This window comes from Merops nubicus, unplaced genomic scaffold, assembly GCF_000691845.1.
Source record: "Merops nubicus isolate BGI_N331 unplaced genomic scaffold, ASM69184v1 scaffold39715, whole genome shotgun sequence".
Lineage (NCBI taxonomy): Eukaryota > Metazoa > Chordata > Aves > Coraciiformes > Meropidae > Merops > Merops nubicus.
In genome coordinates, this window is record NW_008612376.1 from 26833 (window position 1) to 41999 (window position 15167).

Below are 15167 nucleotides of genomic sequence, written 5' to 3' on the forward strand. Positions count from 1 at the left end.
TATTTAGCACAGCATCATAACTACAAAACAAAGTCATCATCTTACGTAACGAACCAAAATTCAGCCTCCTCCTGGACTGAATTTCCAGGTAACACATACTGGAATAATTACATTAGTAAGCAACAACAGTGGAGATTTCTGTTCTCTGGCTGCAGACATTTACTTTGGTAACACATATTTAAGTCCCTTATTGTAAGAAAGCTTCCTTGTAGTGAGCATTCTCACTACAGGTCTCAAAGACAGGAATGCATATTAGAAATGGACTAAATTTCTCCTCCCCCACTTAACATGAAAAAAAATCATCATACTTGGAATCAAGCCTACACATAGCTACAAATCACTTCAGAGTCTATAGGAAAAGAGTGTCCATTAGATCTGAAGTTAATAATTACCCAAAATGCAAGTCATTGGACAGGTCTCCTCCAAGTTACTCAAAAACACTTCCTTCTTGTAGAACATTTTAGTTGGTTCATGTTCAGTTTCCTCAGGATGTATAAAGATTGGACCGAAGAAATACGCAGCTCCATCCCGCACCCACATCTTTTCAATTCTGGAAAGAAAACCAAGCCACTGACATAAATTAAAGGCCACCCCTCCTAATTGAGACAGCTCTCAGGAAGACTGTCAGTAAAAAAACTGGTACAGAGGAACAGCCTATTCTGTACATCTGTACAACGATATCATCTTTCTATTAGGTGGCTAAACTTCCGCCTCAGTCTGTTAAGAGCTTTTAACATTTCGCTTCACTTGGAAGATTTTTTTCCCATCCTCTTTTCTTTTTGCAACAAGCATATATTGACCAAGTTATTTTTACAGACACAAACTGCAAATAAAGAAGTTGCACCTACCTTCCTACTCGAGGTCGCACTAACCCGTGTGATTTTATGAAGACACAATCTCCAACTTTAAGCCACATATCGTTGTAGCAGAGCTGTTCAAAGTAATGGCAACCAGGTTCTCCATTGGACATTTCTACTGGAACATCTTCTTTGTCCTGCAGAAGAACAGGCATTTAGAAACTTGTGGAAGAAGGAAAAAAAACACATAAAAAAAAGATGCCAAGACTTTGCTCTATCTTTACAGTACCAATAATAGGTAAACACTAAACAGAGCCGTACCTGCAGAAGTAAGGGGCCTCGAAATTTCAAAACTAAATAACAAAATCAAAAGATACCCACCACGTATGTTGCAAACTTTCTTATTTCAGAAACCTGTAATTTTGCCAGAACAGTAATTTCCAGGTCCTTTTTTATTCTACTGTTCCAAAGCTAACTGGCCAAGCCGAGCCTTGTCAGCTTATTTTTATGGCTTGTTTTAAAGCACAGTAACATGCTTAAAATTTTATACATGGTGAAGTGAACATACAAAAAAATTAACGATACAACTCTGCGATACAGCAGTATAAACACTTCATGTATTGCTTGTGAATTCATACCATCTGTCCTATTTAATTTCTTACTCTTCAGTCAAAACTCACACTGTGCCTCATTTTACCTTCTAGTCTAGGATCTCCTGAAAGCCAAAACACTCAGAGATTATCTCCCCAAAGTGTGGAAGGAAAAGACCCTACAAGTTTTCATTCTCTCAGGAGAAATAATTCCTTCTTTTGTTATGATGTGAAAAATAAAATAATATACCCTAAATGTCTGATTAAAGCTGACAATGAGTATGCTGGGTAGTCTGCTCTGAGGTTCTGTCAGATAACTTAATACAAAGTGGATTTATTTTATGACTTTAAGTTTTTTTATGACATTATATTTATTTTAGATAAAAATTCAATTTTATTGACCATAATAAATTTATTTAAATATATTTTATTACTCTAAGTACAATGAAATAAAACATTTTATGCAGTATGCTAGACAGAAATATTCTAAGCATTTTCACAATAAGCTGCTATTAGCCATAAATAGGTCACAAACAACAGAATATTACGTATTGCTTACTACTGCCTAGCTACTATTTTACTGAAATACTACATAATAAAGCATTTCAGCATTGCCATGAACTGAAATTAGTTTTAGTTCTACTGATTCTTATACTGAAGGCAAGCTTCACAGTAAAAGTGTAATCTTCTTTCCTGAAGCAGTAAAAAAAAAAACCCGACCCCTTCACATGATCAGAAGAAACCATATGTACAATCTAGCAAATATCTACAGTATTTATTTTCTGTTAATCTATTCATATCTTGTTTGCATTTATTTACAAATATGTACAGCAGTTTACAACTGAAACGTTATTATTTATTTCTACTTTATTGTGTCTGGATGCTGTGAAACCGAAGTCATGAGGGCTCATATTTTGTCATTCTTTATCACACACAATTGATGTTCCCCTTGCTAGCTTACCTTTTCAAGATGAAGGATATTTTCTCCCACCTTACTATCCTCCAGTGTTTCAGCATGTTTCTCCTCATCTGCTTTGTCTGTATTAGCAAATACAGAAGCAACACGGACCACAGGCAGGGGCACATCTCGAGGGACAAATCTTACAGAGCTCACAGGCATAGTCCACAGTTTAATCTTTTTAAAAGATTTTGTCTTTGCAGAATAGCGTGACTCGCAGACGTAGACATCCTCATCTCTGAAGTTTTCAGGGCACAATTTAAAATATTCCTGCAGATTGAAGAAAAAATATGAAACATTTCAGCAACACCCCCCCCCCCCCCCAGACATGCAGTTAACTCCCTCTCATGCTTCCTGGTTTTTTTTTCTATGTTTCTACCAGAAACGCTTTTAGACTAATAAAGCCTTACTGTTGAGTTCATTTCTTCCAGTTTGACACCCAAGTTATATTAAAAAGAAACAACAAGAAATCCCACCCTTAGAGAAGCAGCTAAAGTCAGTACAGGTTGTCATGTGAGAGAAGTTACGTTTTATTCATTTACCAAAATGGTACATTAGGTAGTACCAGATCTGTAGCCTAAAAACCACTTTTACAAGATTTCTGAGCTTTGATGTGGAAAAAGGACACAATCACCAGGTTTTGGGGATGGAGGTGGGAAGTACACTCCATGCTCATTGATACATGACCACGATATCCATTCATGTACTCAGCAGCTATAGAATATTCCATACAGACACACTACCTTCAAAAACCTGGCTGAGATAGCTACGTTGCAAACAAGTCAAAAATCCTCAGCACAGGATGATGTGGAATCAAATCTGAGACAGATGAAAGGACTTCATCCTCTTACTGAGCCATTCAAGCCTGCCTCTCTACCAAACCTAAATCTACATGCTTTTATGGGAACCCTTAAGAAGTTACCTGCAATTTCTCTACTACATGGTCTGAAAAAAATCAGTTAGCTAATTATCTAATAATCATGTTTCTACAAATCAACCAGCACAGGGAAATACCATCACTTGAGTGAACTATGAATCTCATGAAGCAAATAAAGAATACAAACAGTACATGGGAGCAAGTACCACTTGATTTAAGTATTAGTAGAATGTTCGGTTCTTCAAGAAAAGAGCAGAGAACATATTAGTTGCTTAACATACCAGCCTGAATAGTCTCTCACCTTAACAAACATGACCACACATTTGCCTAAAATTTTGCTAACAGGAACTTTGTTGTAATAGTCACTTTTAAAAACTTCTTTCTCCAAGAATTTTCGTGTTGCAAGATGAAACGTTTCATTTGGTCGATAAAACCAACAGCCATAAAGCCATTTCTCTCCTTAACAAAAAAGTAGAAAGATAAAAAGGATGTAAAATAGCACATTCTCTAGTACATGAGCAAGCAAAACCAACTACAGATTGACTGATTAATCAAATAGTAATGTAGTCTTTACACGGAGAGTAAACTGTTTTAAAACAGGGCAAGATTCTGTAACTGAGGTAAGGAAAACTAGGTTGCTTAAAAAGCCTACCATTTGTTTTCTTCCCAGTAAAATGCAATACAGCAAAATTAATGAGGATCAGTTCTTATTTATAAATCTAGACTTTCAGGGCTTGATATGGCTTCAGAGAATATACAACAATCACCTGATTATCTGAGGAATCTTAGATAACTGGTTTCAAGCTTTTTAAGAACTGTTTCTCCCATTTTACGCTGTGACAAATTCAAATACTTAACAATGACTCATAAAGAAGTTACAAATATATACTATTTGACTAAATCAAAGCAAATGTGTCATCTGTAGACTGAACCAGAATAAAAAGTGCTAGTCACTTTGTCCATCACAGACAAACATGCATAAGAAAAAGATGCTGCATCCAACTGAGCGATCAGGACAGGCTGTCAGGAGAATGCCTTTGACCCTGGCTACCCTCTGTAACTCATTCCATTCCTTCTACAGGCATTGCATGAGTGTTAAAAGAGCTATTCTCTTTATCTGGCTACTGTTTGCTGGTTATTCCCCTTATTATTTGGTTTAGACCTGTTGTATATGGACTTGTCTCACCCATATTTGAATCAAATATAATCTGTCTCTGCAAGCACCCTGGGGAGCCAGGAAGCTCCCTTCCCACTGTACTAAAAAGACAAACATATGCACATGTTTTAACCTGATTTGTTAGCATCAATGAGTGCCCTCTAACTCTAGTATTGCCAGATTTGTTAAGCAATATTTCTGCACTCACCTTATCTAACCACTTAATGACTTTGCAAACCTTAATTAAATCCTGCCTCACTTATCTTCTCTCCAAATTTAAGAGTCACAGCCTTTTTCAATCTGTCCTGGTAAAACATCTGTTCCACCCTCTTAGAAACGTGCAACCAACTGGTTAACTCCACTATAGTCTACTGTAGTTCTCAGCAACTGTAGTGTCCAGTATTGCTGAGTGTGCACCACGCTTATCCTTGCCATGTCCTTAGCCTTCCTTACACTTAAGAGAAGTACCTGCTGCAAACAGATGGTATCACTGATAGAAAAATAAAAAAAAACAACAAAATAGTACTTGTTAGGGCTTGCTTTGGCCCAGGAAATGCCAGATTTAGCCAGTTCTGAAATTTAACAAAGACAAGTTCTGAAACCGTCTCTCTGTGGAATACTTGCAGTTAAACAAGCTCAACTCTGGTTCAGGTTTCTCAGCACTGAAAAACCCCAAGTGTTCTGCACCTAAATTACAAGAAGCCCGTCCCATTTGGAAGAGCCTGTTCTCTAGGATATGTACAGTTTGAGGGTAGGTAGAGATGAACAATAAAAAAACATGTGCTGATCCAAGAACTTTATATTTGTAATATTCTTTGGAAAGAAATAACTCAGAAACAAGAAAAATACTCACCAGTCCATACATACTTCTGTGAATAAAATAAGTAACATCTACACAAGAAAAGCTCAGACTGGAAGTTCTAATAGTAATAAGAAGTTTCACCGTATTGTTTTCCTATAGCAGAGGCATCCTTACCAGCTGAATCTTCCCACAGCCTCTCAATACAGACTATGTGGGGTTGCAAGTTGGCTTCAGCAGGCTCCACGTACACGTAGTCTCCTACATGGTACATGCTGTTCTTGAAGCTGCAATCCTGGCTGTAGGTTCGATGCAAGCTTGACAGCCCAGATGATCCAGAAGAATCTTCACTCTTTTCAGCTTCTTATTTCAAGAAAGGAAAAAACAGATGTTAGCAACTGACATTTCCAAATTAGCCAAGACTACTGATAGGAATGCCCTCATCCTTTTCTGAGTGCAGAAGTGCTACATGCACAACTGCCACACAATACCTGATGCATCCCTCTGCCACTGACTTCCAGCATGAAGGAAGGGTTTAAGTGTCTTTTGGGCTGCTAGTCTTTCTGCTACTGGTGCTGCTGAAGGTTGGGTTTCCCTTCTTCAGCTGAATTTTATTGAGCCCCTCCAGTGAGCAAAGAGGAACTCAATGACAGCACTGAGCTCAGAAGCCTTCAGAAAGGCACATTTTGATTTCTTTTGGGTTTTTAGCTCTCAAAGGGAGACAGAAAAAGGCCATTACACTTGAGCCTGGTAGGAGCAACCAGACTTCACTGCTGCTGGCATCAGTGCTACGTGGGAAGATGAACCATGTTAGAAAGACAGGTGAAGCACAAAGAGCTAACAGAGCTACTCCTACCTGTGGGAAGGAGGAATTAGAGAGCTTTATTAATTCCCCTAGCCATGCTCCACAACAATTATATGGATAATAACTGTCAGGAACTGTGAAACACAAAGAATGTTCACAGTAAGTTTCTTGCCCTACAAAATAGTGCAAGCCCCTTCCTCTTCACACTCACAACAGCCAAAGAAGAACACAAAAAGCTTACTTTAATACAATTGCTTTAGCAGTGTTAAAAAATATGACCACAGACAACACTACCAGCACATCATGAAACCAGTATTTGTCAAACAGGAAACAACTAAAAGATCAGTTGGAAGAGTCATTGCTCAGTTTCTTATCAGTAGAAAGCTGCAGTCAGCAGCTATTGTTTTCTTTCATAATATACTTCAAACAAGACTACCATATCCCAACATGTTCTGATTAAGGAGTTTACATAAGGTTAGTAACTATCTACATTTCTTTCTTAAAAGCTGTCTGCCCTCACTGATAAGGATCAAATCAAATTACATCTCTCATAACTTTAGAATACAAGACCTTGGTTGGACAACCAGACTATTAAGGTCCCTTCAGAAGGTAAAGCTGCAGCAATAGCAGAGCATACATCATAAACATAGGTACTTTCTTCAATTAATATATTTTAAATTAATAAAAAGAAAGTAGCCACCTCTCTTCTCCTCCTCTCTTTTCAGCTTATCCTCCTCTATTTCTTTGGGCAGCTTTTCCTTCTTTTCCTTTTCTACATCGTTGTGCAGATGCTTGGTGGTGTAGCTGAGAGCGGGTGACAGAAGGATCTCGCCGTTCTTACAAAGTTCATCTCGAATTTTAATAAAGAACTGCTGAAGTTCAACTGCATCCTCATAAATCTCCGAATCAGTCCTACACAAAAAATACAAACAGGACAGAAACACAGTTTGTGCAGAATCAAACAGGATCCTGAACACACACCCACCATCACCACACTTAGTGATAAAACTAGAGCTTTGCCTTATCAATAGATTTCTGTGCTTACTCCCAATGAGCAGCAGAAGACACTGGCAAGGGATGCTCCACCTGCTACTCTGCTGCCAGGTTGTGTTATAGTTTACCCAAAACAATACTTTTGTATACACCAGTCCTTGAACACCAGAAAGATCAAAGCTAACTAGTTGCTACCAAAACAGTGGACCTCTACAACCTGTTAACTTCTGAAAACTACAGTAATAACAGCATTATTAACAAAACTGACACATTTTACTTATCCATTCTTCTATTAGTAGATGTTTTAATATCATTTATATCTCCTTTCCTTCACAGTCAAGATATCACCTGCACATCCCCAAGTACCCTACCTAATTCAAGTAAAATACAGCAAGAAGTTGCAAGTGTTCATACTGTTCGCACAATATTACTGTAAATCGTACATCTGTGATTGCCCCAAAAAAGTAATCCACTAGTCAAGCAGTTTGTGAACAGCTCCTCCTCTACATTTTTGCAATTTGAAAGTTAGCACAAACCTGGTTTTCATGAGGTGTGCCTTTGGAAGATAATATCAAAATCTTCTCATGGCAGAAACCTAACTTCTGCCTTGTTTTTAAATGAAAGTATACATTCCACTGAAGACATGATAAAGGTTTTGAGATTTAATATTCTAAACATCTGTATCAAGGAAAACAATCACCTTACAAAAACTTCAGCCTTTCTCTAACATCACATGAATTTTGCATGTTAACAAGACAAAGGATACCTGAAAAACACAGCTTTGCTCACCTGTTCATTCTCCTCGCCCTCTCTAGTACCTCAAACATATTCTCCTGGAACAAGTCCAATCTCCTATAGCGATTATTTTCAACATTTTTTCGGATAATATCAAAAGTCAGAGGAGGTTTATTTGGGAAGTTGGGATCAACAGCAGGAATCTCAGCTAAGGAGTCGCTGTAGCATCTGCCCTCATCATCCTGGTGGCTCATAACAGATACAAAAAGGTTATGGATAAGTTCCTGTATTAGCAAAGTGACATTGGGTACATGAGAATCCTCATCTCCTTCTATTTCTCTTCGAGTTTCAAGCAAAACTTTATGCAGGACCAGGGCATCTTTATAAATCAAAGATTCTGGCTCATTATATGTGCAAGCATTATTGAACATCATTACAAAGTCTTCTACCATGGAATCAATATCCTGGTATTTATTTGCCATCATATGACTTCTGATCTTTTCCATGTCCACGGGCTTTTTAATGGTGACGTAATAGTCAGGAAGCTCAGAGCGAGAGGGCAGCCTCAGGAAGATGGCACTCAGCCGCCTGCCTCGCTTATCCGTGTAATTCTTCACCGCTTCGTACACCTCGTTCAGCTTCTGTTGCATTGGAGTCATGTACTTTGATTTTTTAGGAGAAATTCCACTTTTTCTACCTAAGCAGATAAAAAGTAAAAAAAAAATCATTACAAAAAACAGAGCTTGCACACTTGTTTGTCTCTCTTCTTCCCATTGGAGAACTACCTATTGGAGAATCACTTCATAGTATGAGCAGAAGACTCACGACATGGAGCCCAATCGAAGATGCAGGTTCCTTTATTTTTCATAACTGTATTAATATCTTTGTTTTAAAGTGTTACCACACAGGCCACCACCTAGCGAAGGTATCTTCAAACTTTAGCATGAAAATCCTTTTTTCCTACTTAATGTTATTAATAATGCCTTTAAATTCAATTACTAGCTCTACATGAGTTTCTCTCTACAGCCATTAAACATCCACTCGTCACAGAGTTTTTGCTACCACTAAAATGAAGCATTCTAAATATTATCAGATTTCTTTATGACAGGTTTATGCCAAATTAGAGAGGAATATCACAGGTAAAATGTAAAACAAGGCCTCCCATGGGGTTATCAATCAGATTAGCTTTTTGATTAATTCAAGATCTCTGTTACTATACTGCATAGTCTCCTGTGAATTCTGTACTCTCTGCACCTTATCTAAAAGCTGCACATTTTTATTTTCAAGAAGGCACATGACTAAACACCAGTGATTCCAAGCACTCCTACATTGTTTCTTCATCATGCTCTTTTTCTTAGAAAACACTATACACAACAACTAAACTCTATTATATGCACATATAAACACACCATTGCTGTTATGATTTTGAAAATATAGTTCTACTTTGCATATGCCAGTGTAAATTTGCAGATCATATTTTCTATTCTAAAAACTGGAAGATCTGTTAACCTGTATGGTTGGGTTTTCTTAAGTGTTGAAATGAGGTTGCCTTACTTAGCTTTAGTTTAGGGGATGCAACATCATCATCTTCAGCTAGGGGTCCCAGTTCTTTCCTTTTTTCTTTAAGGATCTTTTCCAGCATATGAGCATCATTGTATACCTATTAATCAGTAAAGTAATCAAAAACCAAAACAAAACAAGGTTTACTGTGTTTAGACTAGTTTAGAATTAGCCTCCAAGAGACATTTAAATGTTAGTTTGAAAACACTGAACACAAAACCAAGTACTTGATTAAAAAGAAGGGCTTATTTCTCAAATGTGCACCTTTAATACTTACACAGGTAAGCAGAACCTATGAAAGACATGTAAATCAGCACGATATAAATATTGAATAAATTATCCAATTAAGCTGCATTTCTCTTCCAAAAAAAAACACAAAATGGCAAGGTGCAGTTAGTTGTCTTTATAAAGTTCTGCATCATGCCATTCTGCTGAGCAATCAAAGATCTCTTGAACTACTGTGATTTCATCAAGACACAAAGGATCAGATCAGTCCTCCTGGGTCTTCAAATCCAACCCTAGTGAATGCAACCTCATCATACAGTCCTGTACAGTAGCTGATCAAGTTCCTCATTAGAAATAGCTAGACGTTTCTTAACCAACTCTGTTCCACAACATAATATTTGCTGGCTGAGAAACATGTCAGTAGAGAAACACACTACAATATATTTGTAAAAGAAAGGCATATTCTCTTCAGACTCCTTTTGCTAGGCTAAACAAGTCAGGTCTTCTAGTCTGATCTCCCACACTCTCCACTTCCATGAAAACAGAGCTGGTTTCTTTCCAAGACAGCCCTTCTCAGAGGTTCTGAGCTCCAAATCACGTGCTGATGGCTGATCACCATGCAAGTATCTTCAAGTGATTAACTGAGGGTGAATAACACAAATTTAGGAACCAGTTCATTTTTTTTTAAACATGCTAGGAAATGTTCAGCTGACATTCTTTGTAATGGAGGAACAGGTTTAGCTATCAGGAATCATATCTAACCTTTGCAAAGGAGCGTGGTGCATTTCATGTTTATACAACTGGAGATGAAGACAGAATTTAAAATATTAGCAGAAAGAAACAGTCCTATTTCTATTTTAGTTCAATAAACAATTATCACAAATAACATGAGTATCAGTCAAAGCTAAACCATTCTAACATAACCTACACATCTGCAAAGAAGCAGAGAGGTAAGTGTGACTGGAGAATCCAAACAGTACCTGGGAGCCTTCCTCATTATAATGCCTCGCATTTCGGAACATGAGCTTCATGTCTTCAATCATGGCTTCTTCCCCTACATACTTATCATTGCGGATATTGTGTTCTATCATTTTCAAGTCCATTGGCTCCAAGATGATTTTGTAATAGTCTGGATAGTCTTTTTTGGATGGTTTAACCATAAAGAGATCACAGAGCCGCCTGCCTGTGCCTGGTTCTCGAGCTTCCAGAACCGCGTTGTACAAGATCTTCATGCGCTGCTTTCGTATATTCTTTTTACTGTCAGGTTAAGGAGAAAACAAAAAGGAATAGAATAAATGTCAGGGGTTCTTTTCCCTGCTTCCAACATTAATATCACAATGACATCATCCTCTACCATGAAAGAACAACCACAACCACCTAAAGACACACACGCAAGAAGTTCAACATCAAGACTGTGTACTAGAAACTGGTTCCTTTGCAAATGACAACATCATCATAACCAGCATTCTGCTAAATAAACAGGAAAACAACTTTTAAGTTATGATTTTTCTCATTCACTTTGAGTTTGTGTGTCTTACAGAATAAAAGAAATAACTAGTTTTGAAAAGCACAAACGTCAAAAGGAGTTCGAAGCACCTTCCAGCTGCAGAGAAAACAGCTCAGTCAGGACTAGGCATCTAAATCCAAGACTGCAAACAGGGAAAAACCCTTCAGCCAGTATCTTTGTGACTACCTCTGTTGAATGCAGAATAACAAAGACTCTGAGATAAATATCTCAGAGCAATTCTCTATACTCTTCAGTACCAGATACAAGAAAATAAGGAAATCAAGAATGTAGCAAAAAGAAGGGTCTGAATTGCCTAAACATCTCTCAACCACAGTCAAACGAAGTGACAAGCCAATACAGCTCGCCAAAAACTCACACTTGGGTGGAAAATGGCCATGTACATACTACCACCACAAACTTTATAGTCGTCCTATGTGTAGCTGTTATGGTTGTCTCAAGAAATCTGATAGCACAAGCAAGACACATCTCATCAGGAGACCAGTTATGCGTGGCTCCCCTATATATGCTACATGATCTATAAGCAAATCAGATACGGGAGAGGAAAGCTGATGTTGAGAATGAATCTCAGCTCAAATACTGTGGCATTGCTAGAAAGGCACTCTTACAAAGCACTTTTAAACCAGCTTCCAAATTGCAATCTCTGTAAGACTTCAACTAGTTCTACTTTGACTGTATTATCTGTAAAGATAGCAACTATCACCACTTGCAGTATATCACTTCACAGCTTGCTAGAAACCAAACTGCACCACAGATTTTCCATCATCTGGATCTTTTCCTTCTGAATTTAAAATATACCTAATGCAGCATAGCCTCATGCCTCAGATAGCTCTCGATCTTTGGTGAGGTCAGCAAAATAATAAATGAAAATTTCATGTCACAACACGTGATAAAATTCAAAATGTATCTTCTATAGGTTAAAGTTTTCTTCTGCATCATCTTCATTGCCAGAAGTCGTTAGTGGTTCACACTAGAAGATAAGCAATGCCAGAACAGAGACATGCTTCCAAATCCCCCATTTTAACATGTTTCCAAGTATTAATGTTTAGTTCAATGAAAGCAGGTAAAGCAAAACCAAAGCAGATATAGTAAATGGCCTGCCAATGCTTGAGATTCAGAGTTAATGCAGCTGATACATAAAAGGGGATATTCAAACAATTCTCCTCTGCATTGTTATTATTATTTTCCCAATGGGAAGAATTTTGCCTGGGTTCTTGGATTCCTTTTTCAGCAACATTTTGGAATTCCTCTCAGTGCTTCACTTCCACTATCAGCAGCATTTACAATCTTCTTCTACCTCCTATCATTCTGCAAGCGAAACTGATAACAGGTATTGAACTGCCAACATCAAAAGCATTTTCAGGTTCCCTTCAGGCATGAAGAAAAAATCGTTTTGATTTCCTCTATCTAGGAACACCACTTTTTATCTTTTACTCTTCTTAGATGACAAGGTCTGACAGATTTTTTCTTTTAAGCATTTCAGTATTCTCTTGCACAAGGTGATCAAAAGCAACATAGGGTTAAAAGGACATTGATGACAGTTTGACTTGCTCAATTAGGTTAGCGCTTTTCTTTGAATCAGAAGATGACAAAAGTAGCAATTTTTGCAATTTGTTCCTGTCTGATCTTCATTTGATACCTGGGGTCTGTCTTACTGTTCCACTATGCTTCTTCTTCCAAGCATCCCTAGACTGCACCACCTCCTAAATCCATGTTAAGATTTTTTGCAGGTTTTTTTATGAGCACGTATTCTTGCACTTTCTTGATTGCTCTTCAGTGATGCTATATTTCATTCTCCTTCCTCCCCCTATAACCTGCTGATACTTAGGCAAAACAAAGAACTAAAAATACAGGAAGCTGGAGGTCGTCAGCAACACCAGAGAAAGATGCTGAATTACAGTTTTACACTGGCAGTTGCTACTATTGCAGTAATATTATCAGAAGTTGGAACATATTTCAATGCATCATTAAAATTAATTACACAACAGCTACCACTGTAAGTTAAAAAATTCTTTCTATAAACCATCATTATTTCTCACGGAAAAAGTATCTTTTATATTACTGTGAATTTTGTTTACATTACAGTATCCAGAATAATCAATGCTGATAATTAACAACTAATAAGCCAAAGAAGGAAAATAGAGTCAGCAAACGGTTTGGAATTAATTGGAACCAACATTCAATGAGGTTAAATTTCAGATTTACTAATCTTTACACAAATGCCAAAAAACATTGCTTAATATTCTCTTTAACAAACAAAAGATGTAGCAACATGAATACCTTTTCCTTTTTGAGCTTCCAGTATCAGATGTAGCAGAAGAAATCATACTGTCCCCATCCTCAATGTCATCTCTCCTAGCAAGCTCCTTCTTCTTTGCCTGAAAAAAAAACCACAAATACCTGAAGCCAAACTCACTGCTGGACATTTCCAGAAGAGTATTAAACATGAGGACAGACTAGATGCATGCAGAAACTATGCAACTATGGGTTTTGAAACTAAGCCACAATCAAAATATATCCAGTGATTTATTTAACATAAGCTGGCCAACATAAAATAGCAGTATAATTCTTTTTAACTGTCAGAAATTTTTGAGAAATAAACTTCAAAACAATGCTATTTCAGACTGCAGCAGTTAGCTGGAACACTTCATGCAATTTGAAGTGGTTTAGCATCCTCCAGTGAAATGCTGGGGTTTGAACCCCGAGCCCCGAATTAAGGTTGACATATGGGTGATTCCCACAGCCCTTCATACAGAGGTGGTGAGTTTGCCTTATAGCTTCCCCCCAGGGTGCGGCCGGCCCTGCAGGGAGAGCCAGAAGGGAAATGAGCCCCAGGGGTCCCGCATTGAGTTGACAGAGGTCAGGTGTCTGCTTGGGGATAAAAGCTGGGACCACTGGCAGGGAGTCAGGAGTGTCTGTCTGTGGAGTGCACTCCCCAGAGCTTCCTGGTTGGGGAAGGACCCTCCTGACTCTACCTGGAAGTGGGCCCCGGTCAGGTTAGACCTTTGTAAATGCAGGCTAGGAGGGTGAGAGATGGCCATGTGGCCACCTTTACCCTATGTGTTCAAACTGTGGACCTGACTGTTTCCCATTCCATCTGTGGGAAACCTCAGTTCCTTATTTGTTCTGCCTACCAGGCAATATCGTGGTTGGGGGTGATTTCGAGTGCATGCGAACTAATTGACTTGTCTGTACCCCCAGCGACTGTCCATGGAATGTCCTTTTTGTATTCAATACAGTCGCCTTACTGGTTTGTCTTTCTTCTGGTTGTGTCACTCATGTTAGGCCTAGTAATTGGCAAAACATTCAGTTACCTGCAACCACTAAAAACCCTCCAAATCATCAAATCTTCTCACAACTTAATTGGGTTAAGGTTCACAGTAAGGAATAAAAGTGACCAAAACAAATCAAAGAAGGCAGCAGGCGTGATGAAGAAGAATCGCCATATGACGCCCTTCATTCCCATACTTCTCTGAAGTAAGACAATAGTACTGCAAATACAGGTCTAGTTAAAAATGACTTAGGAAAAATATTCATTAGGGAAATTAATTCATGTGTGAAGTTATAACTTTTTGGTCATTCCACTCCACACACCTGCATAACTTGCTGCATTTTCAGCACTCTTTTATAGATGGCAGAATTGGGAACATTGTAGCGCTTGGCATTTTCAAACATCAAGTTCAGATCAGCCTCCAACTGATCTAAAGTCTCATATTCATGGTTCTTCAGTTTGGTTCTGCAAAAGAGAAACACCTATCAGACACTTCACAAGTTGCAAAGTGCAAAACAGTTCTTTAACATCTTTATTTTCATGATAAATCAATATCCAAAGAGCTGTAACTACACGTGTTAAACTTTATCTAATGTTGCAGTAATATCTTTCAATTGTGACTGTATTATGGAAGCTTAATTCCTCTTAAAGAATTATTTTAATAATTCTGAAAGCTGCCCTCTTGAAAGTTGTGCAGACTGAAGTCCTGTTTTCATACTTGGATGAGATGTGCACCCATTAAGGCAGAAGCAGAACCTGCTGAGTCTGCTCCAGTACATCTCAACTGTGACCTGTAGGGCCTGGGTACAATGTCAATGCAACAGGTTAGCTCCACACAGCCACAAATGCTGCCTTCCCTACAACTCAATTCTACTT

At 38.1% G+C, this 15167-nt stretch overlaps 1 protein-coding gene across 5 annotated transcripts in view; it reads right to left on the reverse strand.

The window, feature by feature from the left end:
- The window catches only part of PBRM1 (polybromo 1), a 55797-nt gene that overhangs the window by 18054 nt on the left and 22576 nt on the right, over positions 1-15167 (reverse strand). For 4 of the 5 annotated variants that reach the window (XM_008941516.1, XM_008941517.1, XM_008941518.1 and 1 more), the window contains 11 exons: positions 14615-14756; positions 13301-13398; positions 10476-10752; positions 9265-9370; positions 7765-8407; positions 6683-6894; positions 5355-5540; positions 3524-3681; positions 2349-2615; positions 849-994; positions 393-550 (listed from right to left, as the gene is read on the reverse strand). In XM_008941516.1, the coding sequence (XP_008939764.1) occupies positions 393-550; positions 849-994; positions 2349-2615; positions 3524-3681; positions 5355-5540; positions 6683-6894; positions 7765-8407; positions 9265-9370; positions 10476-10752; positions 13301-13398; positions 14615-14756 (2393 nt within the window). Of the gene's footprint in view, positions 1-392; positions 551-848; positions 995-2348; positions 2616-3523; positions 3682-5245; positions 5248-5354; positions 5541-6682; positions 6895-7764; positions 8408-9264; positions 9371-10475; positions 10753-13300; positions 13399-14614; positions 14757-15167 lie in introns of all 5 variants that reach the window. The other variant, XM_008941519.1, reaches the window with a different exon arrangement.